Source organism: Myxocyprinus asiaticus, chromosome 28, assembly GCF_019703515.2.
Source record: "Myxocyprinus asiaticus isolate MX2 ecotype Aquarium Trade chromosome 28, UBuf_Myxa_2, whole genome shotgun sequence".
In the NCBI taxonomy this organism is placed as follows: Eukaryota; Metazoa; Chordata; class Actinopteri; order Cypriniformes; family Catostomidae; genus Myxocyprinus; species Myxocyprinus asiaticus.
The window spans coordinates 7,976,084-8,001,826 of NC_059371.1; the positions used below are offsets into that span (position 1 = coordinate 7,976,084).

The window sequence follows — 25,743 nt, forward strand, 5'->3', positions numbered from 1 at the left end:
TAGCTAAAAAAGTTCTTCTACTAGATTGTATTCACTCAAACCACTAACTACTTATAACATGGCTCTCTGGAACACCTGACTGTGATTGGTCAATCATGGCATTCTGTGGTCAAATATTTTCGAATAATGATCACTAAACAGTATGTGACTGCAAGTGATTTCCTGCATAGATGTCTCCCATATTACTGCATGTCTCTTTCTTCTCACATAATGAAATAAACTTAAATCAGTATTTTATATCAATTACTGTAATTTATTTATTTAGCAGGTGGTTAATAAGGTGTAATAAGCAGAATAACGCACAGTCGGCCAGTCATTATCACAAAATAAATCCCTTGGATGTTTCCAGACATGATCACACAGCTAGGGTTTATTTAGCCATAATGACTGCCTGACTATTTGGGTTGGGAATCAAGGATCGGTTCTTTTAAAAAATAAAATACTAGAACCGAATAGTTTTTATGATTTTCGGTTCTGTTAACGGTTCTTGAACATGCAGTCTTCGACGAAACACTGTTCTAAAATACTCTGACAGTGTTTTTTGTTCTACCATTCTGCAACACTACTAAATCTACAGTGCAAAACATACAGCGCTACCATGTATGACTTGCAGGATCACTACATTTTACTACATAGAACAAAAAAATAAAAATAAATACTGAACCTAATAACCAGGTTAGATCAAGACTGGAGTAGAAAAGGACCAAGCAATGCAGATGTTCCCAATAGCTCTTACTTGTTTTGAGGAGTGAAGAGCTTCGTCATGGCAGATCCTCTGCTCAGAAGACTGAAGGCATCTTTCGTAATGGACAGCGCCCCCTTGGTGAGATCCAGGGAGGCACTGAGTGCATCTTTGGTGACACCTTTGGTGGCATTCAGGGCACTGGACAGCTCCCCCTCAAGACTGAAAGTGGAGCCATGTCGGGACAGTCCCGCAGGGTTCCCTGGAGAAAGAGGTGGCGACTGGGCAGAAGCAATGGCCTGAGCTTCATTTTCTTGCCCCGTTGTTCTATCTATTTCCTCCTCAACAGCTTCACAAGCCTCCTCCACCAATCCGTCCTGCTCTGCATCATCCTCCTGATCCACAGAGATCGACCCATTCCCCCCAAGCCCACTGTCCTCCAGCAAGCCAGGCAAACCGGGGAGGTGCGTTGGCGAGAGATCAGAGTCTGTCAGGCTTTGAGTGTCCGTGTCCTCTGGAGATTGTGCTTCAACTTTGGGCTCACATACTGCAGGAGGAAGCAACAGAGCGAGCTCTATTGCCTCCATCAGGACTGAAACACACACTGAAGGGGGATCTTCCTGTTTATGTTCTGAATGCCCCAAACCCTGGACATCCTTGCTCAAATCTCCAGCTAGTCTGGCGAGGTAGTCCTTCATCCTCAATAGTGCAACAAACTGGTAGTGGTTGAGCCACATTTTGACTGGAGTGATAGATTGGGCCAAGATATGGATGGAAGCCATGGGAGAGTTGACTAGTCCATTGCTATGGTCGAATTGATCAGATATGGTGTCACTGATACCTTGCGGAGAACCTGGAAAGGGGTGTTTGCTAGAACATGTTGGGGACTTTGAGTCTCCTTCTATAATCAAACAATGGGAGTCTTTTTTGAAGGCAGAAGGCTGGCACATCCACAAAGACATGGCAAATGGCTCCACGAAGGGAAGGGCTTTCCCCCTGAGCCCTCGACGAGCCCCCTCGAAGCCTAGAGTTACTCTGGATAGACTGACAGACCAGATGTCTTGAGAGCGAGAGGGTCGGAGAGGGGGTTCGTTTTCCAGAGAGTGTTGAAGGAATGCGGATGGCAGGGGATGTAGTATGCTTTGGTCACGAGGGAAAGGTTGGAACTCAATGGGCTGGAAGAAAGGACAACCAGAGAAGCTGTTGTAGGTGCTGTTTAGGTCAATGCAGGAACCGTGAGGAGAGTGGCGAGTGTTGCTGAGGACGATTTGAGGAAGACTGATGCTCAGCGACTGAGGGCGGTCTGGGTGGCCCAGAATGGAGGATTCCAGAGGAATGATCAACTAAAGAAATATCGACAGGTGTTACCTACAACAACATAACTGGACCAAATGGACAATGTCATTAAAAGCACAAATGTGTCTGTTAGGGATGGATGGTGGGGTTTTTCTTAGGCATACAAGCATCTCTAATTTCTAAACCATGTTAAAGTCCCCATGAAGTTACAGTTTTGTGGCTTTTAGTTGGTGTATTAGCCTTGAAACCACCAATATTCTAGTGTATTCTATAGCAATCTCCTAAAGTAAATTCACTTTTAGCAGGTATTTGCATTTAAAATTGAAAGCCTTTCTTGAATGGAAAAACTGACCAAAAATTTTTGTCCAATCAAATGTTTTCTAGAATTAGAATGTCCCTTTCCTTATACCACCTGCAACCAACTAGGGTGTTAAAAATTAAGGTCTAAATTATTTCTACTAGCAAGTAGAAAAGTACGCTCTTCAAACAAATTCATGGGGTCTGTAAAGATAAACTGGAAACAACACAATTTCAGTCAACATGAAATAGAATCCAAAACCCATTTTACTTCTGTAATGTGGGGTATTTCCAGAATGGACCTGTGCAGCTAGCTCGGCGTGGTCTCTTTACTACTGGTGGTTGGAGAGGAGTGGTTAAAAAGTACAATTATCTTGGTGACATCATTCAAAAAAGAAATGCCATTTCAGAAGTAGAGCTAGTTATTGCATTTTTATTAAAGTGCAGGTGCATTGTTTACAACAAGACCAGGAACGTGCTTTAAGATTGTAAATAGTGTCAATATTGATTTCATGTTGACTTAAGTGTAGAAGAAACAAAATGAACCAAATGTGTAACATCAAAAGCATCTTAAGTGAATCAATACTGCCTGTGACATGAAATTCTTTTCACAGAATGCCAGATCTCACAGTTTACCTTCAGTCGTGTTGCATCCATGCGAATATCGATGTGTTCGTCACTCTTGCTGCTGTCTTGGAGGTGGTAAAAGGCTTTGACCTGATCCAGTGTCCTGTGTAGACCCCGTGAGAACAGAGTCATCCACAGTACACTTGGAGCATCCAGACACAGCTGTAGACCATTCAGCTGGGCATAAAGATTAGAGCAGGGTACTAGAGAGAGAACAGACAGTGGGAGGAAAAAGTAGTGGTCTTAAAGAGAGAAGCAGAGACAGTGAGAGAATAAATCAACCTCTTGCCCACCAGGATAGATCAGCAATCATATTTCATGCTGGGATCCAACAAGGTTGCATGTCTGTTTTTTTTTTTAATAATCAAAACCCTGGCAAACACACCAGGAAGTCCAGGATTATCAGGGAAGTAGTACTCTGTGAACTGAAGGTGGATTGCAGGAGTGTTGTCTGGGAGATGTAGGGATTTGCGGTTACAGGAAAGGAAAGACTGAGTTCTCTTGCTGTGATGCCCCCCGGTGGACACCTAAGGTAACAGATGAGATATTAGTAACATTTAAATTATTTTAAAAAGCAGAATTCATTTAAGGGGGTGTTTCATCATACATAAAACTCTTTCTTTCATGATATGGCCCCATTAACAGTAACACTTTCAAGCGATTCATCATATCATAGCTGGCAGCACTGATGAGATGTACAAACCCCGAGCATGCATCAGATTAAAAATCAAATTGAATCACATTATCTTGTCTAGGTTATTGTCTTCACTGTCCATAACCACAAAATTAGCAGCGTCAAATCATGTGCGGGGGATGAAATTATGAAATAAGCAGATTTTCTTTGCCAGGCGAGTCTAATTTTGGATGGGACTGACTTTAGTCACAGCTCATATCAAAACATGTCATACAAACTTGTGATAAAAGAGTAAAAATAAAAACATGTACTTCCTCTTTCTCCTTCTCCGTGTAAGTCAATGCACCATGTGCTACAGAACACACCCAGCATTACAGAATTTAATGATAAAGGTTTTGCTGTTCTACTGGCTGGATTATTCTGGGACTTTACACTTTTTTATACTACAAGTCAAAAATTTGGATACACCTGCTTATTCTATTATTTTCCATAATAGAGTGAATAAATAGTTACTTTGTTGTAACACAAATTGAATATGAGATTTACTGTATGTAGTGAACAAATCAAAATATTTGATACAGTTTATACTCTAATTCCAATCAGGGCCGTTTCTAGCAAAAAGCGGTATAAGCAGCCGCTTAGGGCCAATGAGACACCAAGGGTGCTGCACAGCAAGGTTATCATTTTTATTTATTTATTTTTAAATATACTAGACGCTACAAGTAAGACATTCCAGCTCTGCACAGTCTGGACATTCTCTCAACCAACTTCATGAGTTCCCATGTATGCTGGACATGTGTTGGCTACATTTCCTTTAACATCTCATAAGCTCATCCACTAAAACAGTAGTTAAAATGTTAGTTTTGTAAAGAAATCATACCATCACTAAATTTGTCTATACAACTTTAAGTATTGTAGCATAAGCCTGTTCATCAAAAGGCTTTTAAGATCATGCAAAACATTGTATTGAACACGGAAGATTCCTTTAATTCAGAGAAATGTGACCAAGCTTTTGACTTGCAGTGAACATTATACTTTTGTAAGAGATTCTTAAGTATATCTTTAAGCATATATAATGCTGTCCTTTGTGTAGATGTGTCTCACACCTGATGGATGTCCAGATCGTCCACACGGATCACCATACAGCTGGAGCGAAGTCTCTTCAGTGGGGTTCCTGTGGACGGGGCGGTTGCTGAACTCAGCCGAGAGGTCTGAGCCCATTCGGGACTGACACTGGACAGAGGTTCCCCCTCTACTTAAAAATCACAGGAGAAAGTAAGTCATACAAGTTACGAGTAAATAATGAATTTATTTTATTAATGAATAAATTTGTGTTTATTATTAAGAATTTTCATTATGGATGAACTATTCCTTTGATATTTAGTGATCAAACCTTAGGGCAAAAATGCCATTAAAAGTGACAAAAATGCCCGTTATTAAAAACATGTGGGCTTAACAAATTCCTCAGTTCCTGATTTGTCACATCTGATATATTTCTTAATATTTTATTCTAGTCCTAGTTATGCATTTTATCACATGAAATGATTATACTGATATTCATTTAATTTTATTCGTAACAGCTAATCTGATTATTCATAAATTAAAGTATTTGACATAAAATGATTGTTACATTGTTATTATATATATATGGTTAAAAAAAAAAATACGGCCCACAAATGCCCTCATGAAAGCAAAACACTCCCCTTGAAAAACAGCTCCGGGGGGGCAAATATTGCCCCTTATCGGACAAGTTAATTTCTGACAGTGGCATAAACTGATACATTTTAAGAGCTGTGCACTTTGAGAGAGATTACAACTGATCACAACTTGATCACAACTGTTTGTCTTTCATGTGCTTGACAGAACAGATGTTTATCATGCTGGAATAAAAGCTGATCAGAACAGTAGAGAAGCCCAACCTTGTGAAACAGATTTTTAAGTCATCACAAAATGTCTTTCACAACCCATATTACTTCTGTAATGTGACGTACTTCCAAGTGAAACAGGACTTGCATTACCTACAACAGTAGCCTGAAAGATAAATAGCTATTTGACTTTTGGTTAACATTATCTTATTGCATGCAAAAAATAAAGTTGTGTCAGAAACGTAATAATTTATTACATTATTTTTATTTTATTTATTTTTTTTAAATAGAATAACATGAATGAATGTTACATTTATATACAGCGCTTTTTCTGACACTACACTCAAAGCGCTTTACACAGTGAACAGGGGACTTTCCTCAACCTCCACCAGTGTGCAGCATCCACCTGGATGATGTGACGGCAGCCATAATGCACCAGTACGCTCACCACACACCAGCTATTGGTGGAGAGGAGAGAGTAGAGTTATAAAGCCAATTAATGGATGGGGATTATTAGGAGGCCATGACTGAGAAGGGCCAGTGGGGGGAATTTGGCCAGGACACCAGGGTTACACCCCTACTCTTTACGAGAAGTGCCCTGGGATTTTTAATGACCACAGAGAGTCAGGACCTCGGTTTAACATCTCATCCACCCCCTGCTGGCCTCACTAACACCTCTTCCAGCAGCAACCTTAGTTTTCCCCAGGAGGTCTCCCATCCAGGTACTGACCAGGCTCAACCCTGCTTAGCTTCAGTTGGCAACCAGTCTTGAGCTACAGGGTGATATGGCTGCTGAATACATGCACTATTGAATCACATACAATAAGACCAGGAATGTGTATTGAGAAAAGTTAAGTGGGCTTTTTTTTTATTATTAAAAAGGGTAATTTTGGAGTACAGTTTGAAGATGAAGGGGATTTATTGTTGGTTTACCCTTGAACCGTTTGGCTGGAGAGTCTTTAGCAGATGCAGGTGTTTCTGAATGAGGTCCAGGGATGCCCAGATCTTCCACTCTCCTCTGGAACTCCTGAAGCAGTTTAGCCGCCCACTGAGCACGAGACTCCATCGCCCCGCAGTGACGTTCCCAGTGCCGACAGCCGTCACCTGCACAGCACAACAGCAATACATCACTAAACAGCAGACACCACTCACCTGCACAGCTGTCTATTACCCCATATCAACCCATTCACACAATACATTCAATGTTGCATCTTTACAATAAGTAAACTTATTAAAAGAACAGAAGAGCTCAGTGCTCTATAGAAGAAATTCATGCTGTATGGCATGACCATAAAGCCTCCGCTACAAATCTCAAGACAAAAAACTACAAAAGTTCAAACTTGTGACATACAAAAACATAAATTGGAGGATGTGTATTTTGAGTAATGTCCTCTTCTGAACTGTGTTGTCACTCACCTGGTCTGTGGAAAGGGTAGTAGTCACAGCCCAGCTTTCGTAATGTCAGCTGCATAGCACCCTGCGTGCCTGGAGGCGGAGCTTCATCTATGTGTGAGGTCAGATCACATGGGGGTGTCATTTTTATAATGGATAGTTCACCCCCCCAAAAAAGAAAAATACAATTCTGTCATTTCCTCACCCTCAAGTCATTCAAAACAATCCTTGAAACAAAAAAAAAAGAGATATTTTGCAGAATGTCCAAGCTGCTCTTTTCCATCAAACAAAAGTACATTGGAAAATAGCACATGTGAAGAGAACATTTAAGCTGGCATGCACCCTCAGAATGTCTTGTTGTCCATGAGTAACAAGTTTTGTTAAGTTTGCATACTGCACTCACAAGATACAGGTCAATTAGTCATTAACAAGCACAACCAAAAATGATCTTATAAATGACGAAATTAATCAAAATTCTTTTGATAAAGCCCCATTCATACATGCAGCGACTTTATTACTTGATGTCACTAGTACCTGTGCTGTGAAGTCGCTAATGGGCGTTCAAACTGCTGACGCGCTAACGTTACTGGTGGACCGCACGTCTGGCCATATCTTTTGAAAATCTGATCACAGTTGTGGCATTTTAACAGTAAAAATAAGATATTCTAATTTGACAAAATATTAGTTTTCTTCTCCCTAAAAATGAACATTCTGCTGGGGAGTGTTTATATATGAACCACAGTGCATTAAATCATCTATAGAATAAACAATCTATAAACTATCAATGTACAAATCAAACTCACTCAGACTGATGACAATTTATTTTCCACGCATAATGTTTTATATGTGGTTACAGACAAATCATCCAAAACATTAAAATCACTCACAGAAACTTTAACTTCTTGCCTGCACTCGACACAGTTGTCTCGAAGGAGACAGATGACGCAAGTTCCACTAACAGTCTTCACTCCTATTGGTAGTCACTGCCGAAAGTCGCTCCACATTTGCATAAAGTCGCTGGACACGCAAACATTTAATCGCTGTCACTCATGTCGCCAGCTCTTATTGAAAATAAATGAGATCATTTCGCTTTACCGTTAAAAGTTGCTGCATGTGTGAACGGGCCTTAACACATCATGCTAACTATACAGTAAGTACGCCATTCATAGATTGATTCCTCCGAAAAGTGTAAACACTGCGATGCTATCAAAACATTGCACGGTCCGTTTAAGTGTACTGAATAGCTCAACACAGCAACATTGACTCAACCACTGGCGTGAGTTTGGGGCAGGGCTATAGTTTTCACCTACCAATGGCAGACTGGGGGAGTTTTCAGGAAACCTTCTCTTTGCAATTCCATTTGGTGATCCCCTTTAAGTCTCGCCATCGGTCTATTCAAACTATCATGATGATAATGAATGTTAAATAAACGCTCAAGCACATTTCAACTTACAAGGAAAAGAAACTGAGCAGGTTTGGATGTGTGCAGGCTGAATGACATTTTTAGAGCTTGGTAGGAAGGCAAGATTTTTAGTGAGCAACAACCTATATTTCAGCTGTTTCTCACACAAACAACCTTAGTGCAAACGCTACTCAAAACATCTCCTTTTGTGTTCTACGGAAGAAGGAAAGACGACTCAATTTGGAATTCATTTGGCTGAGTAAATGATGGCAAAACGTCCATTTTCAGGTGAACTATTCCTTTAGCATAACTCAGTTGTAATGGTAAGGTAAGTTCATTACTGGTATCTGAAGAGCTGTCGTTGCAGATATGCAAGTCAAGACGAGAAATAAAGGTGTGATAGGACGATTCTTTGACATCATGGAGGTCAAAACACTGGGCCAGTGTGCTGGGGGTCTTGACGGATTGAGGCGAAGGAGGTTCAGTCCACAGAGAGTGGATCCCAGGAGAGGGAGGGGCAGTCTGACACAAATACAATAAGACATACTGTATATAAACACTAATGGCTAGCAATTGACAGAGAATGGGATTCATTTTTCAGCTTAAAAAACAAAAGTACCATACAGAAGAGTAGCAGATCAAATACACAGTGGTATTTAGACACTTAAAACACACTTAAAGGGACAGTTCACCCAAAAATAAACAGTCTCATAATTTACTCACCCTCATGCCATCCCGGATGTGAATGACTTTTTCTTCTGCAGAACACAAATTAAGATTTTTAAGCACATAAAGCATATAAAGGCAGCATAAAAGTAATCCATATGTCTCCAGTGGTTAAATCCATGTCTTCTGAAGTGATATGATAAGTGTGGGTGAGAAAAAGTTACATTTTAAAGTCCTTTTTAACTATAAATCTCCACTTTCAAACAGCCATCCCATGCACATTCACAAGAGTTCTTCTTCTTTTGTTTTCTGCGATTCTTCGTGCATATCGCCACCTACTGGGCAGGGAGGAGAATTTATATTAAAAAAGGACTTAAATATTGATCTGTTTCTCACCCAAACCTACCATATCACTTCTGAAGACATGGATTTAACCACTGGGGTCATATGAATTACTTTAATGCTGCTTTCATGTGCTTTTTGAGCTTCAAAGTTTTGGACCCTGTTGACTTGCATTGTATGGACCTACAGAGATGAAATATTCTTATAAAAAACTTCATTGGTGAGAAAATGATGGGAGAAATTTAATATTTGGGTAAACTATTCCTTTAAAGATGCATGCATTTCAATGCATTAGATAACAAAATACCACCTGCAAACAACCATCTGCAAACAAATGATCCTTTGCACTGAACTAACTTTACTTTTCTGAGCCATTTCTGCATTTACATTCAACAAACTGGTGAATTTTAGTGGATGTAGTCAATCTGAGTAATTACAAGTATACTGTAGTTCATCACATTAACTGAGGACATGTTCCTCTAACATTCAACAACCAGAACGTTTCCAAATACCTTTTGTTTCATTCAACAGTACATCTATTATTTTATCATTGAAAACCTTTGACTTCTTTTGTGAAACATTTTGCTTTAAATTTGTGCTTGTGCTATCGTTCTTTAATATAAATGCCACATGGTTTAATGTTTTGTTATCTATTGCACATTACATTGATACATTTTAAGTGTGGCTGAAGTGTCAAAATACTTTGTGACCACTGTATTTAGTCTGACACATACCCAGAATCCTTTAAGTTAAAGTTAAAATTGGATCGCCCCGCACTGTAGACAACCATAAGTCAGCCTAATTTTCATAGTGTTTTTGGGATGGAATAAAAGGGGAAACTCTGGTACCTGTAGTTTTTCAGCAGCCATACTCTTCCTCTGCTGTGCTGATTTCTCAATGGCCTCACTCAAAGACTTGGCGTAGTGTATGATGGCCTTGAGCTGAGAGTCTGTCAGCACCCACAGCAGGTCATCAAGTATAAACAGCAGCTTAGAGGCCAACACATTACAGTCCTTCACCTGAGATGAGGGGTGGATAGAAACTTCAGCACAGAATACATTCACATAAGTCAAAGGGTTAGTTCACCAAAAAATGAAAATTCTCTCATTATTTACTCACCCTTATGCCATCCCAGGTGTGTATGACTTTCTTTCTTTAACAGAACACAAATGAAGAAAAATTGAAAAATAGCTCAGTAGATCCTTAAAATGTAAGTGAATGACATTTAACTTTTGAAGCTTCAAGAATCACAGACAGTCATCATAAACGTCATCAATATGACTCCAGCAGTTAAATGAAGGTCTTCTAAAGCAACATGATCGCTTTTGGTATGAAAAAGATAAATATTTAAGTACTTTTTAACGATAAATAGTCACTTCCGGTCAGCAGCGGTACGCGCGTGTGACGTAATCGCACTGGCAGGTGAGACATGCAAGAACTGATGCACGTGAGTCACAGCCGGAAGAGCAGCGCTGTTTACCAGTGAGTAGGAGGAATGGGTTACAGAAGCTTCGTTGGTTCTGGTTTAGATCTGTATTTGCATCGGTTTCTTTTTTATGTTTTTATTTTTATTTACTCCCCTTTTCTTTCCAATTTGGAATGCCCGATTCCCAATGTGTTCTAAGTCCTTGTGGTGGCATAGTGACTCGCCTCAATCCGGGTGGCGGAGGACGAATCTGTTGCCTCCGCGTCTGAGACTGTCAATTCGCGCATTTTATCACATGGCTTGTTGAGCGCGTTACCACGGAGACATAGCGTGTGGAGGCTTCATGCTATTCTCCGCTGCATCCACGCACAACTCACCACGTGCCCCACTGAGAGCGAGAACCACATTATAGTGACCACGAGGAGGTTACCCCATGTGACTCTACCCTCCCTAGCAACCGGGCCATTTTGGTTGCTTAGGAGACCTGGCTGGAGTCACTCAGCATGCCTTGGATTAGAAATCGCGACCCCAGGTGTGGTAGTCAGTGTCAATACTCGCTGAGCTACCCAGGCCCCCCGCATCTGTTTCTTTACTCAAAATGGTGCGTTTGTGCATTTATCCTGGATGTCTCAACCGAGAGAAAAATGAGAGATTATGTCCGTAACATGCCAATGTGAACACGTCACACTTTATTCTGCTGAAGAATGAAAGTCATACACATCTGGGATATCATGAGGGTGAGTAAATGATAAGAGAATTTACATTTTGAACTATTCCTTTAATTCTGATGCAATCTTAGTGCATAAGGCAGTAAGGGGGGAGTCAAAGTGGAGGACAGAGGACAGGAGAGGAAAATTCACACTCATTTCACAGTGATGTCAACGAGCCATCATGGGATATTGTGGATATAAAAAAAAAAAGTACCCTGCGTTTGAGAGCAATACGTATGCGTCCTTGATTGGTAATGAGGCGCAGTGGCGTGCTGGCCAGATCCTGCTCGTCACTCTCTATTGCATCTGCCTCAATGCGCAGGCTCTGCCAGTTGATCTCCTTGAATGTGAGGACCTGAAGGACAACAGGGACAGTATGAGGAGGAGACAGGTCACTCACTGAAAAATCAATGGGAGGAATCACAACATGGTGGCTACAGGAAAGGAAGTCCCGCCTTTAAATCAATCAATCGCCTTATTGGCAAAGGCATCACCTGGTCTTTTTGCTCTAGAACGCTTGTGCATTTTTTTCTGTACCAACCTGTAAGATATTTGAATAGACTAATTTTAATAAAAGACTTGAAATACATGATACTATTTGACAAAACTTATAGGTGATTTAACATATGTCATGTAAACATACAGTAAGCTTGGCAATCAGTACTAAACTGTACTTGACCTGTGGTGATTGCTAGGAAGCATGGCTTTAATTTTGATTTCATGTTGAGAAACACACACACATATTCACGTGTGAGACTAATAAAATACTCACGGTTTAGGACGCGCAGACAAAACACTTTAATAACTCTATTCATGACTACAAATGACAGCGCGTCACACAGTTCTGGGAGCACTATGTGTGTATGCGTTCCTCCATCAATACTTTATGGTGTGGATCTGTAAGATATTCTTTAAAAGTATCAATAAACCTGTTCTTTGGGAAAAAGTGCAAATTTGTGTTTAACTTACACCGATCAGCCACAACATTAAACCCACCTGCCTAATATTGCGTAGGACCCCCTCGTGCCGCCAAACAGCGCCAACCCGCATCTCAGAATAGCATTCTGAGATTATATTCTTCTCACCACAATTGTACAGAGCAGTTATCTGAGTTACCGTAGACTTTGTCAGTTTGAACCAGTCTGGCCATTCTCTATTGACCTCTCTCATCAACAAGGCGTTTCCATCTGCAGAACTGCTGCTCAATCGCAGATGTTTTTTGATTTTGGCACCATTCAGAGTAAATTCTAGAGACTGTTGTGTGTGAAAATCCCGGGAGATCAGCAGTTACAGAAATACTGAAACCAGCCTGTATGGCACCAACAATCATCCATGCGATTATCTAATCTGCCAATCATGTGGCAGCAGTGCAGTGCATAAAATCATGCAGATACAGGTCAAGAGCTTCAGTTAATGTTCACATCAACCATTAGAATAGGGGAAAAATTTGATCTCAGTGATTTGGACTGTGGCATGATTGTTGGTGCCAGATGGGCTGGTTTGAATATTTCTGTAACTGCTGATCTCCTGGGATTTTCACACACAACAGTCTCTAGAATTTACACAGAATGGTGCGAGCGTATAGGTTTTCTAGGCACATTTTGGAGATTCTATTTGCATCTTGGTGTTTCCATCCAGCAGATTTTATGTGATATCCTAAAATATGCATAAAAAACAAAAAAACAAAAAACAAAACATGGTGTTGATGAAAACATAGCTACTGTTTTACTTCAGTGGGCAGCATAACCCAGAAGACCACTGATGATCTTTGTGTAAAATGCATGTCCATCTTACATCTAACTACACTACATGTTGAGAGGGAATGATTTAGAAGATCTGGCAACCTGAATCCTCTGTCCATATGTAAAAATGACTAGTCTAATCTCATATTCTAACGGTGGTCTGGTAAAGAACTGCCGTGGAGATTTCTCATTAGCATGTGCAGCTGTAAGCAAGAGAAAGAGGAACAAGAAAAGGAGAAGTGTAAAAGTGCATTGATCTGATGATTGTGTCCATGTTAATTCTGGATTGATATCGGTCCCCCTTTGAATTACATAACCATTGCAATTTTCTTTTTTTGCATGGTAATAACATTCGATTTCAATCAAGAAAAGAAGAAATGGACAGTTTAAAATAGGAGATTTTAAACTAGGTTTCTCCTTGGGGTAATCCCTTTTAATGCCAGCAAAACCAGATGGGGGAAATTTACATGCCTTCAGCTAAATGTAGCAGAAGTTCAGTGTTGTGTAACCAACTGGATTCAGATGTGTCAAACTGAGACTCAGCATTGCTGATCAGCCCAACATGTATATTAGAATGGGAGTATTTAGACACCTCAATTCCATTTCGATTCAGGGAGTCGCAGTACAATTCCAAATCAATCTAAAATTTTCAGCAACAGCATGGGGGCACAAATCTCTGATGAGTTAGGGGCTGTTCACATGGCACAGTTTTGCGTCGGTCTGTGCTGTTTTTCAATTGTTGTTTTTTTTTGTTTTTTTGCAAACATGTGCTAGACAGACATCTTTGACCACCGCACCATGTCAAGCAGTCTCATGCAAGAATTCCACATTTTTTAGATACCGTTTCAACTTAAAAATAAAATAAATTCAACAATTAAAAACACATCTCGAAACATGTGCATTCTATTCCATTAGTTGCATTGAATCTCTCTTTTTTTTTTTTTTTTTTTTTTACATAACACAACGGCCTTTAAGGTGGCTCATTGGCAAATTTGAGAATAGTAGTAATAAACTGTGTCTGCTCAGCCCCACTAAAAGAAATCGAATCACTTATAACTGTTATAATTTAAAGGGGTCATGACATGAGGAATCCAATTTTCCTTGATATTTTGAAATATAAGAGGTCGTTGTACTATAAAAACATAACTCTTAAGTTTTAGAACTCAAAGCTTTCCCTCCAGTCCAAAAAGAGCATTTATTGTTTCCACTCTGCAAAAACGACTCATTTAGAAATCTTGCGACATTGTGACATCACAGTGTAGTGACATTTGCATAGTCCCCGCCTCCACAACACATGTAATTGTTGCAGTGAGTTGAGAGTAGATGTGGGAGCAAGTCACACATGTTCAAGTCACAAGCAAGTCTCAAGTCTTAAAGGGGTCACGAACTGCCTGTTTTTAAAATTTTGTACTGTTCTCTGATGTCCACTTATAAAGTTATCAAGATTTGTACATCAAAAAACATCATAATTTAGAAGTAATAGGCTATTTTCTGTCCTGTTTTAATCCCCCCTCATCGTAACACACCATTTGAATAGGCGTGGCGGATTGTAGACTCGGACGTAAATGCCCACTGGTATGATTAGCTAACAATTTTGCATATTTAAACATTTTCAACACTGCCGCCAGTACATGTGTAGACTTGTTTTGAAAACTTCTGATGTTGAGAAATCGCAGCCGGTGAAATTCAGCCATACACGTTTGAGCCAGAGTCTGATCCCGAATCAGAAGACAACAAACCTGCACCTCAAATGGCAAGGATACTACAGCCTGTGACAGCATGGTAAATAATCATCTTTATTTATATTTATCCTTTATGTATTTGTGAGGTAGTTAGCCTATTACATTATTTTAGAGTTTAGCTGAAGACGCTGCAGAAAGCCGTTTGTGTCGTTATGTCGTTAACATTTATGCATATTACACGTTTTATATTTCATTGGTTGTTGCATATAAAGTTTAGATACTAGGCGTTAATACAGTTAAAGCTGACAAAGGATAATTTGCGCTGCTTCATGTAAACGAATGTTTACATGTGCCTTGTTTGTAAACGAATCCACGGTAAAATGAAGTGAACAAAGGACAAAGTTATTAAAAATAAAGTTCATCCACTCTTTCCTAATGCTGGGATCAGAAGGAAGGCAATGCAAAGACTGTGTTTTTCCACAACTTGGCAATGCACAGCCTCTTGTTGTCTTCGGAGCCATCTTTATCGTTTGGTTTCTGCGTAGACCTGCGTTTGCCTCTCTCGTTATTTACCTACTGCATGCGTGAATCTGTGGGCAGGGCTAAACAGGCAGTGATGTAGAAGCAGGCATTGATCTTCTGCGGAGGTGGTGTTTAGCCACACTCTTACGTAATAAAGTGGCACATTCCACATCCTGTCGTTTTGACAGATTGGCTTCAATATAAGCTGTTTTTAGACTAATGAGAAAGTTTTGAGTTCTGAAACTTACAGGATGTTTTTATAGTACAAAGACCTCTTATATGTCAAAAGATCAAGGGAATTTTGATTTCTCAGTTCATGACCCCTTTAACCAAGTCTCGAGTCAAGTCTCAAGTGCAGTGCAGACAAATCAAGCAAGTCAAGTCAGTGACTCACCTCAAGCAAGAGTCCTGATGAGTTTCAAGTCGAGTCAAGCCACAGTACTAAAATAAATGGAGGTTAATTTTTTTAATAAATATTTATTTTTGCTCTGAAAAGATGAACTTATATACATATCTTTACATTAATTTTTTTTTATATGAATTGTATATAGTAAATTGCATTAATGAACATGCACTGTATTTGTATCGTAGGCACTTAAATACTGTGAATACTTCTAAATACCTTATTATCCGAATTGTTTAGATTTTTAGAATTAACCAGTTAAAATGTATAACACTGCGTGTATGCTGTGTAAAAATGTGGATCTAACAAAAACCGCCGACGGGCTGAATGAAAATGCAAATTCGCTCTCTGACAGTAGGTGGCGCTTATGGAACAGCAGAAATATAGCCGTTACCCTGGTAAAGCCTGTACACAAAGCCGCCCTGCGCTTATAAACACTACTTTATTAGGCATTATATGGACGAAAGATGAAAAGAAAATACCATCGAAACTTTTCTGAAGACAGTCAGTTTCCTTCAGAGATACATTTATAGAAAGTAGTCATAAAGGTATTGCATCATTAGTTAAAGTCTTCAGAAGTCAAATTCACTATGAGAGCACTTGGATTTCGTCACGAGTCATTCTGTATATTTTATACTACTTATCACATTTAAAGTGTTGTGATTGCAGATCTGCCTGTTGCCAACAAATGGTTATGGTATATTGCTGACTGTTGAGAAGGTTTAGAAAAGACACACACATTTAGAGGCAATGTCGGGTAATTTCAAACTTGATGCGCTACAAAACATGAGATTAATCGTGAATCATTTTAATTTACTGACAACCCTCAAACATTTGAACAGTAATTTTACATATTAATCTTTCTGGAAAATGAAATGATAATGAAATGACTTAACTTTCCTTGAAAGTTTTTGAAATGTCTGATGAAATTCGAGGTTGTGGTGGTTGTATCGGATATTTTTGCTTTGCATATTGCTCATCTGGCAAATCTTTTTTTATTCACACAGTCCAATTCTAAATCTTTATATCCAAAGGAGATTATTTTGGGAACTCGACAATCATCTGTCATTTTGGCGTGTTGCGAGCGCTGCGTTAACTGCGCAGATGAAGATCAGTGGTGCTGGCAGGCTTACAATTTTGCATATTAATTAATTGATGTCGCAATATTTTTTAAACATTTCATTACTGTTTATAATAAGTTATTGAAAATAATAATAATAAAAAAAACATTCAAGTCATTGTTGAGTCATGCAGTTCAAGTCAAGCCTCGAGTTGCTGGTTCTCAAGTCAAAGTCAAGTCATTTTCATCATTTAATCAAGCAAGTCACAAGTCCTTAAATTTGCGACTCGAGTCAAGTCATGTAACTTGAGTCCCCCACCTCTGGTTGAGAGAGAGAGAAAGCAGCTGGGATACTGCAACACGAAGTGGGAGTGGATTGTAATTATTAAATAGTTACCAAAAAAAACCCAACATAATTCCTCACAAAATACTGATTTGAGATTAAATGACTAAAATATGGAAGAAGAACGCAGAGCGCATCAAAAAACAATGGCGAAGTTTATGGTAGTAAGGCTGCCTGCTTTCTCATCTGTCTAGTTATAGCCATGACGTCACACATTTTGGCCGAAATGAACGCATCTGGATGCCCATTTTCCTGTATTTAAATGTTGAATTTATTGAAGAAGACCCCCTCCCCCGGTGTTTTGAAGCCAGGAGATTAAAAAAAAGGAAACCCCATGCCAACCGTCCCTTTTAACACTCTTCCTACAGCTTGATGCACATTTATTAACCCTTCACATTCGCAGCTTGTGTTCGAATATTTTCACTGTTTAAATGGTGATAATAGCACTATTTAAACAGTGACAATAATTGTTGTATGCCTGATAAGTATGGGGGAGAAACAGTGTGATGATTCTGTTCAGTTCTATTGTCATTTTCAGTCAATACACGGTTGTAGTTTGATTGTGTGCGTTACATAAATTGGGACAAATTTTCATGTTCATATCAATGATTCCCTGGACTGAGTGCTTTTAGGGGATTTTGTAAAATCGCTTGCAAGTTTTCATTCTTTAATTCTTGGAAAATACAGTTCCACATTTGTAAATGGCGGGAGGGCATTTGCTTTTCAATGATGTTTGCCAATCATAACAGTGGCCATGTATTAAAGGTGAATTACAGAGAAAACCAAAACATTTCAGACAGAGGGCCAAAGACAGGGTAGAAAAAGGTCATGTCATACAACATTATGACTGTTTTTTGTGTAAAAATTTCAACATTATAAATGAACCACAACGAAGACACTAAAATAAAAAACACAAATGTCATGACCCCTTTAAAATACAATATAATAGTATAATAACCTAGTATCAGAGACAGCTCTGCGGCTTCCATTCAGTGTAAATGAAAAGCCACATCAAAATGGCCTTAAACTTTGTCTTCATCAATAAGATTGTGTCTTATTTTTCCATGATTGTATGGAAGAATTAACTTTTGAGTGTGTGTGAGATAGTAATTCCAGTGTGAATACATTTATTCTCTTTAAAAACGGTTCATGATGCAGAACATCAGTTGGCTGTTTTCTTAAATGTTGTAAATAAAGCTTATTTCGTCTTTTCATTCTTATCTGTTGAACTTAATCTCACACAATCTCTTTGAGACACTCCCCTCCGGCAGGAGGCTACGGTCCATCAGGACCACAACCTCACGCCACAGGAACAGTTTCTTCCCGTCTGCAGATGGCCTCATAAACAAGGCCTAGGACCCCCTTGACACAGTCTCTTATCCAACCTCCACAGACACTACAAGTTACATTAACAGTTTCCACATCCGTGTTGCGTCAACTTGTGAACTTTTCTGTGAACTGTGAATATTTGCAAATTCTATGGTTCATATTCTGCACATATTTTGCACAACTGTACAGCTCCTTTATTAAAACCAGTCAGTTTACTTTTTCTCTATATATTATATCTTTATTATTTATCTTACTATGTTTATTGTTATTGTATGCATCAGACACCAAGGCAAATTCCTTGTATGTGAAAACTTAATTGGCAATAAAGTCAATTCTGATTCTGATTATCTGATAGCTCCCATCTCTTGTAGCTTTTCATAATAAAATATATACGCTTCTGCATATCTGCTCCATTTTGCTGTGTTGCACACCGCATGGCACTTGTCTTTATCTGTACTGTTTGTCCTGCTTATGTTTTTTCAATAACCAGAATTCTTAAAATAATTAATATAAATTTTTGTGGATCGATCCAGAATCGTTTGAGAATGAATCGTGATGCATCAGTCAATTGATTCCCACAACCCCTAAAATGCATTAATGGCAAACACCTGCTTTCTGTTGCATAGCACTTGCAAAACAGGTACTAGCAATGCAAGTGAATCTCTGTACCTCTCCTCTCTTGGGATGGGTAATACGGGTGTTGCGCAGGTCACTCTTCTGCCATTTGGGATTGAGGCTGCAGCCCTGGAGCTGCCAGAGCTCAAAGGAGGCGTGGAATGCCCGTGCCTGCACTTTAATGGTGATGGAGTTGATGATCACGGACATTCCCTCCACAACCTTCTCAGCAAAGCCATACTCACTGCAGAGCAACAGAACGCAAACATCTGTTAGACTGAATCCAATGGGTTCATTCAGTCGTTATGGTTTGGGCCTCCTTTATATCGATGGGAATCATAAGAAATATAACAATTCTGATTTGACTTAACAATATGGGTTCCTATTCGATTCCATTAACAATTCTTGTAGTAGTACTATGTGTGTCCCTCAAATCTGAAGATCACAGCTCTGACCTTTGACCTGCAGTAATGGCAATCGGGGAGGGGCCATTGGGGGGCCGGGGTTCCTCACACGTCCTCATCTCAACTTCCACTTTGTCCAGGAACTTCAACGAGAGAGAAAACAGAATTCAGGCCATAAAAGAAGAACATCTGCTGTACCGTTAACCACTGGTTTAATAGTTTTAGGCCTTGTCCACACCAATACGTTTTCGTTTGAAAACGCATCTGTTTCTCTCCGTTTTAGCCTTCCGTCCACACGGAGTCGGCATTATTGTCCACGAAAACTGAGCTTTTTGAAAACCCACTCCAAAGTGGATACATTTGAAAACGCTGTTTTCGCGTTGTAGTGTGGACTGTGAAAACGGAGGCTTTTGAAAACGATGACGCATTTTTAGTCATGTGACGCAGTCATGTGACCCATTCAGTCCAAAACAAGATGGTGGACGACGTTGTATCGCAGTTGTTTTGGCTACTCTCCAGTTTGATTGCATTGTTAATGTCAGTTTGTGCATACTTCAGCTTACATTTCTTCACAGGAGATGGGATGTTTAGTCGTGGAACGCGAGGACAGTTGCGTTTTCAGACCGTACATGGAGCAGAGATTTTGAGTGAGACCTGGACGCACCCGTGCGTGGTGGAATAATTTTGTATATGAAATGATCGTGCCCGAGGAGTGGCGTGAGAACTTCAGGATGTCTAGGGACTCTCTGTATCATCTGAGTGAACTTCTACAACCTCATATTCAAGGCCAGACAACACGACTGGGATCACTGGTGGATGTTGTTACAAAGGTTGCATGTACTTTATACTACTTAAGCGACGAAGGTAGACTCCGAAAAACTGCGAATGCTTTGGATTAGTCCGACAAACTGTGTCTAAAATAATCAGAGAAGTGTGCAGAGCTATTACATTACACCTGGGTCCCGAGTATGTTTGTCCGTCCATTTAAAAAAAAAAAAAAAAAAAAAAAACGGTGCCTTTCCTCGACATTGCCGCAACGTTTCAAAGAGGCAGAAAGTAAATAAACGCCTGACGGAAATGACGCATGTCGAAGTGTCTTACGCTTTACTCATCACGTTTTCAGACGTTAGTGTGGATGAGCAACTTTTGGAAAACGCTTGAAAATGCTAGTGTGGAGGAGAGCGTTTTGAAATGAAAACACCGTTTTCAAATGCATCCGGATTAATGTAGACGTAGCCTTAGATCTACGTTGCTGATACCATATCAACACAGAAGTTGATGTAGACAATTACGGCAAATTTTAAGCGGTATTCTTCTTATACATACAGTATATAACAGACTCAACAAATTTGTGTTTACATTTTTTGGTTTAATTGAGAGCAGAAATCTGTGGAATGGGTTGAATGTGGTGAAAAGGAGCTCATATCAGTAGTTAAAGCATTATCAAACTAGCCTGAATTTTTAATAAACAAACACGCGAATGGCAGGTAGTGTGCATATGGTTGTGAATGACTGCCATTTTCTTTTCTGAGTTTGAGGAATTCAGTGGGCGAAGACATCACTGCGAAGTAGTAAAAGAGGGCAGGAGGTCATGTGATGAAAAAGGGGATGACGGATTACGATTGTGAAAAGAAACCGAGAGTGAGAGAACATGACACAAGAAGGGAAACACATAAATAGAGGAGATTCTTACCAAACATATGGGGCTTGTCTTCAGCTTTGTCCATTGAATCTGATGGGGAGAGAATGAGACATAAACCAAAGACACATAAGTGTTCATTGAAAGTCTGGATCCCTTCCTGGACTGCACACACAACATATATCAGGACAATCCGATAAATCCTCAATCACCTGGGCCATTAAGAATCATGATTCCTCAATGAAAAACAAAGCAATAAGCCGATGACAGTACTTATCACATTAGCTACTTGTTATTTCATCACTTTAGATAATTGAAATCATCTTGAAATGCTGTTTCAGGGTTTCTCAGATTGATATTTGTATTTACTTTGCAGAAATGTGTAACTGCAAAAAAGTGTTCAAAAATAGAACACTCAAGATCAGCAGTGATGTTATTTTTGATTGTACACACCCTTGCATGTTCAGTTGCTTGATAATAATGATCATTTCTCCAGGCTCTTTCCATCTTACCCTTATAGCAGCTTTGTTGCAGTAGACGCGAGTGACAGCCAGCCAGGTGGGCAGATCCAGCATGTTCTGCAGGACCTCCTCATCCAGCTCCAGGTTGGACAGCTGGCCCTCTCCCTTCAGCGTGCTCAGGTTGATCTTATCTGGGGACAGGTTCTTTGTGAACCTACACAGAGAAAAGAAAAGTACACTTAGAGTTAGTCTATATACCTTTTTAAATGGCATGAGATACACTCCTAGCATTGAACACAGTATTGGTGTGTGCAAGAAAATTGTGGCGAGCTTCTCAAACAGCTAGAAAAAGAGAACTTGCCAATGTCCAGAAGGACCTCAGTCTACCAAGTTATCAGCTGCTTACAGAGTCAGCTACCAGACGGGGATATAGGGAAGAAATGACTGCTCGATTCCCGGAGCATAAACCAGCCATAAGCAACCTTGCCTCTGATAAAAAAGGCAAGACTTTTGGTTGCTACCTGGCATGACCTGGAGGTGCTGGAGTCTATTCACAAAGCTCTAAGGACCCTTCTAGATTTCACCGATGCATTGTCAGGTGAGGACTATGTGACCGTTTCCTGCATCAAACCAGTGATTTCTCTGTTCAACACCAACATCCTTGCACCTCAAGAGTAAGATACTGACCTCACCAAATCAAAAGCTCCATTTTGGAGTGTCTCAATGACAAATATCCTGAGAACAGCAGGCTGTTGGACATGTGCTTCTTTACTGATCCAAGGTTTAAAACCACATATATTGAGGACAACAAAATTGAGGAGGTGAAATCCCAAGCTGCTGACAAGTTGGATTCCCTAACTGCTAACACATGTAACTCTGAGCCTGACACTGCAATGTCCACACCAACAGCAAGGGCAGAAGCACAACCTGGGCCACCAGCCTGTAAAACGTGTTTCACGTTGCTTTGTTGTGTTGTTTTTAGTGAGAACAGGCCTCATGTTCAATGGGAACAACAAGCAGATATGTCAGCTTGTATTAAGCATAGAAACCAAAAGTTCAACATAGTTTTCTGCAATAAGTTTGTATAACAGTTTAAAAGTTGCATTAAGTGTCCTTTGAATCTATTTTACACATACACTGGTGGCCAAAAGTTTGGAATAAATGTACAGATTTTGCAGTTTTGGAAAGAAATTGGTACTTCATTTCACCAAAGTGCATTCAACTGATCACAAAGTATAGTCAGGACATTACTGATGTAAAAAACAGCACCATCACTATTTGAAAGAAGTCATTTTTGATCAAATCTAGACAGACCCCATTTCCAGCAGCCATCACTCCAACACCTTATCCTTGAGTAATCATGCTAAATTACTAATCTGGTACTAGAAAATCACTTGCCATTATATCAAACACAGTTTAAAGCTATTTAGTTCATTAAATGAAGCTTAACATTGTCTTTGTGTTTGTTTTTGAGTTGCCACAGTATGCAATAGACTGGCATGTCTTAAGGTCAATATTAGGTCAAAAATGGCAAAAAAGAAACAGCTTTCTCTAGAAACTCATCAGTCAATCATTGTTTTGAGGAATGAAGGATATACAATGCTTGAAATTGCCAAAAAACTGAAGATTTCATAAGGGATGTGGAAGGCCCAGATGTACAACTAAACAAGAAGATAAGTACATCAGAGTCTCTAGTTTGAGAAATAGACGCCTCACATGTCCTCAGATGACAGCTTCATTGAATTCTACCCGCTCAACACCAGTTTCATGTACAACAGTAAAGAGAAGACTCAGGGGTGCAGGCCTTATGGGAAGAATTGCAAAGAAAAAGTCACTTTTGAAACAGAAAAACAAAAAGAAAAGGTTAGAGTGGACAAAGAAACACAGACATTGGACAACAGATAATTGGAAAAGAGTGTTCTGGATCTTAACCCCATTGAGCTTTTGTGGGATCAGCTAGCCTGTAAGGTGCGTGAGAAGTGCCCGACAAGACAGTCACATCTATGGCAAGTGCTACAGGAAGCGTGGGGTGAAATGTCACCTGAGTATCTGGACAAAATGACAGCTAGAATGCCAAAGATCTGCAAAGCTGTCATTGCTGCACGTGGAGGATTTTTTGATGAGAACACTTTGAAGTAGTTTAAGAAGTTCTGAACATTTTTTTCAAATTGTTCACATTATTAATGTTCTGACTATACATTGTGATCAGTTGAATACCACTTTGGTGAATAAAAGTACTAATTTCTTTCCATAAGAGCAAAATCTGTACATTATTCCAAACTTTTTGCCGCTAATGTACATACAGTGCATCCGGAAAGTATTCACAGCGCTTCACTTTTTCCGCATTTTGTTATGTTACAGCCTTATTCCAAAATGGATTAAATTCATTATTTTCCTCAAAATTCTACAAACAATACCCCATAATGACAACGTGAAAGAAGTTTGTTTGAAATCTTTGCAAATTTATTAAATAAATAATAAAAAATAAAAAAAAAAATAAAAAATAAAAATCACATGTACATAAGTATTCACAGCCTTTGCCATGACACTCAAAATTGAGCTCAGGTGCATCCTGTTTCCACTGATCATCCTTGAGATGTTTCTACAACTTGATTGGAGTCCACCTGTGGTAAATTCAGTTGATTGGACATGATTTGGAAAGGTACACACCTGTCTATATAAGGTCCCACAGTTAACAGTGCATGTCAGAGCACAAACCAAGCCATGAAGTCCAAGGAATTGTCTGTAGACCTCCGAGACAGGATTGTATCGAGGCACAGATCTGGGGAAGGGTACAGAAAAATGTCTGCAGCATTGAAGGTCCCAATGAGCACAGTGGCCTCCATCATCCATAAATGGAAGAAGTTTGGAACCACCAGGACTCTTCCTAGAGCTGGCTGCCTGGCCAAACTGAGCAATCGGGGGAGAAGGGCCTTAGTCAGGGAGGTGACCAAGAACCCGATGGTCACTCTGACAGAGCTCCAGCATTTCTCTGTGGAGAGAGGAGAATCTTCCAGGAGAACAACCATCACTGCAGCACTCCACCAATCAGGCCTGTATGGTAGAGTGACCAGACAGAAGCCACTCCTCAGTAAAAGGCACATGACAGCCTGCCTGGAGTTTGCCAAAAGGCACCTGAAGAACTCTCAGACCATGAGAAACAAAGATTGAACTCTTTGGCCTGAATGGCAAGCGTCATGTCTGGAGGAAACCAGGCACCGCTCATCACCTGGCCAATACCATCCCTACAGCGAAGCATGGTGGTGGCAGCTTCATGCAGTGTGGATGTTTTTCAGCAGCAGGAACTGGGAGACTAGTCAGGATCGAGGGAAAGATGAATGCAGCAATGTACAGAGACATCCTTGATGAAAACCTGCTCCAGAGCGCTCTGGACCTCAGGTTGGGGTGAAGGTTCATCTTCCAACAGGACAACGACCCTAAGCACATAGCCAAGATAACAAATGAGAGGCTATGGGACAACTCTGTGAATGTCCTTGAGTGGCCCAGCCAGAGCCCAGACTTGAACCCAATTGAACATCTCTGGAGAGATCTGAAAATGGCTGTGCACTGACGCTCCCCATCCAACCTAATGGAGCTTGAGAGATCCTGCAAAGAAGAATGGGAGAAACTACCCAAAAATAGGTGTGCCAAGCTTGTAGCATCATACTCAAAAAGACTTGAGGCTGTAATTTTTGCCAAAGGTGCTTCAACAAAGTACTGAGCAAAGGCTGTGAATACTTATGTACATGTGATTTCTTTTGTTTTTTATTTTTAATAAATTTGCAAAGATTTCAAACAAACTTCTTTCATGTTGTCATTATGGGATATTGTTTGTAGAATTTTGAGGAAAATAATGAATTTAATCCATTTTGGAATAAGGCTGTAACATAATAAAATGTGGAAAAAGTGAAGCGCTGTGAATACTTTCCGGATGCACTGTATGTATAAGATAGCAAGGCTTGTATTAATTTTCTCTGCTGTTCTTTATTTGTTTTGGTCTCTGTCTCATTTGCATCTCTTTCCCTTTTTGGTCACTTTAATGCTGCAATATTTAAAGTAATGAGGTCTACAGCTCCTAACCCCCATCACAAAGACACTCATTGACTAACGGCGGGTAATAAGATTACAACAGGCCTGCAGTAAGACATGCTTTAAGCCCACGGGAGCATTTCTAACCCCTGCCCTTAAAACCTGCTGTGATCAC

At 39.8% G+C, this 25,743-nt stretch overlaps 1 protein-coding gene across 8 annotated transcripts in view; it reads right to left on the minus strand.

Moving 5' to 3' along the window:
• Positions 1 to 25,743, minus strand: part of bltp3a (bridge-like lipid transfer protein family member 3A) — a 57,522-nt gene that overhangs the window by 17,915 nt on the left and 13,864 nt on the right. For 3 of the 8 annotated variants that reach the window (XM_051659737.1, XM_051659740.1, XM_051659743.1), the window contains exons 2-14: positions 21,591 to 21,753; positions 21,133 to 21,171; positions 19,491 to 19,582; positions 19,090 to 19,279; positions 11,554 to 11,694; positions 10,052 to 10,222; positions 8,537 to 8,717; positions 6,818 to 6,904; positions 6,335 to 6,505; positions 4,643 to 4,791; positions 3,288 to 3,429; positions 2,912 to 3,144; positions 737 to 2,025 (exon numbers count right to left, since the gene is read on the minus strand). In XM_051659737.1, coding sequence (XP_051515697.1) covers positions 737 to 2,025; positions 2,912 to 3,144; positions 3,288 to 3,429; positions 4,643 to 4,791; positions 6,335 to 6,505; positions 6,818 to 6,904; positions 8,537 to 8,717; positions 10,052 to 10,222; positions 11,554 to 11,694; positions 19,090 to 19,279; positions 19,491 to 19,582; positions 21,133 to 21,171; positions 21,591 to 21,753 — 3,048 coding nt within the window. The remainder of the gene's footprint in view (positions 1 to 736; positions 2,026 to 2,911; positions 3,145 to 3,287; positions 3,430 to 4,642; positions 4,792 to 6,334; positions 6,506 to 6,817; positions 6,905 to 8,536; positions 8,718 to 10,051; positions 10,223 to 11,553; positions 11,695 to 19,089; positions 19,280 to 19,490; positions 19,583 to 21,132; positions 21,172 to 21,590; positions 21,754 to 25,743) is intronic. The other 5 variants (XM_051659742.1, XM_051659738.1, XM_051659741.1 and 2 more) reach the window with 5 other exon arrangements.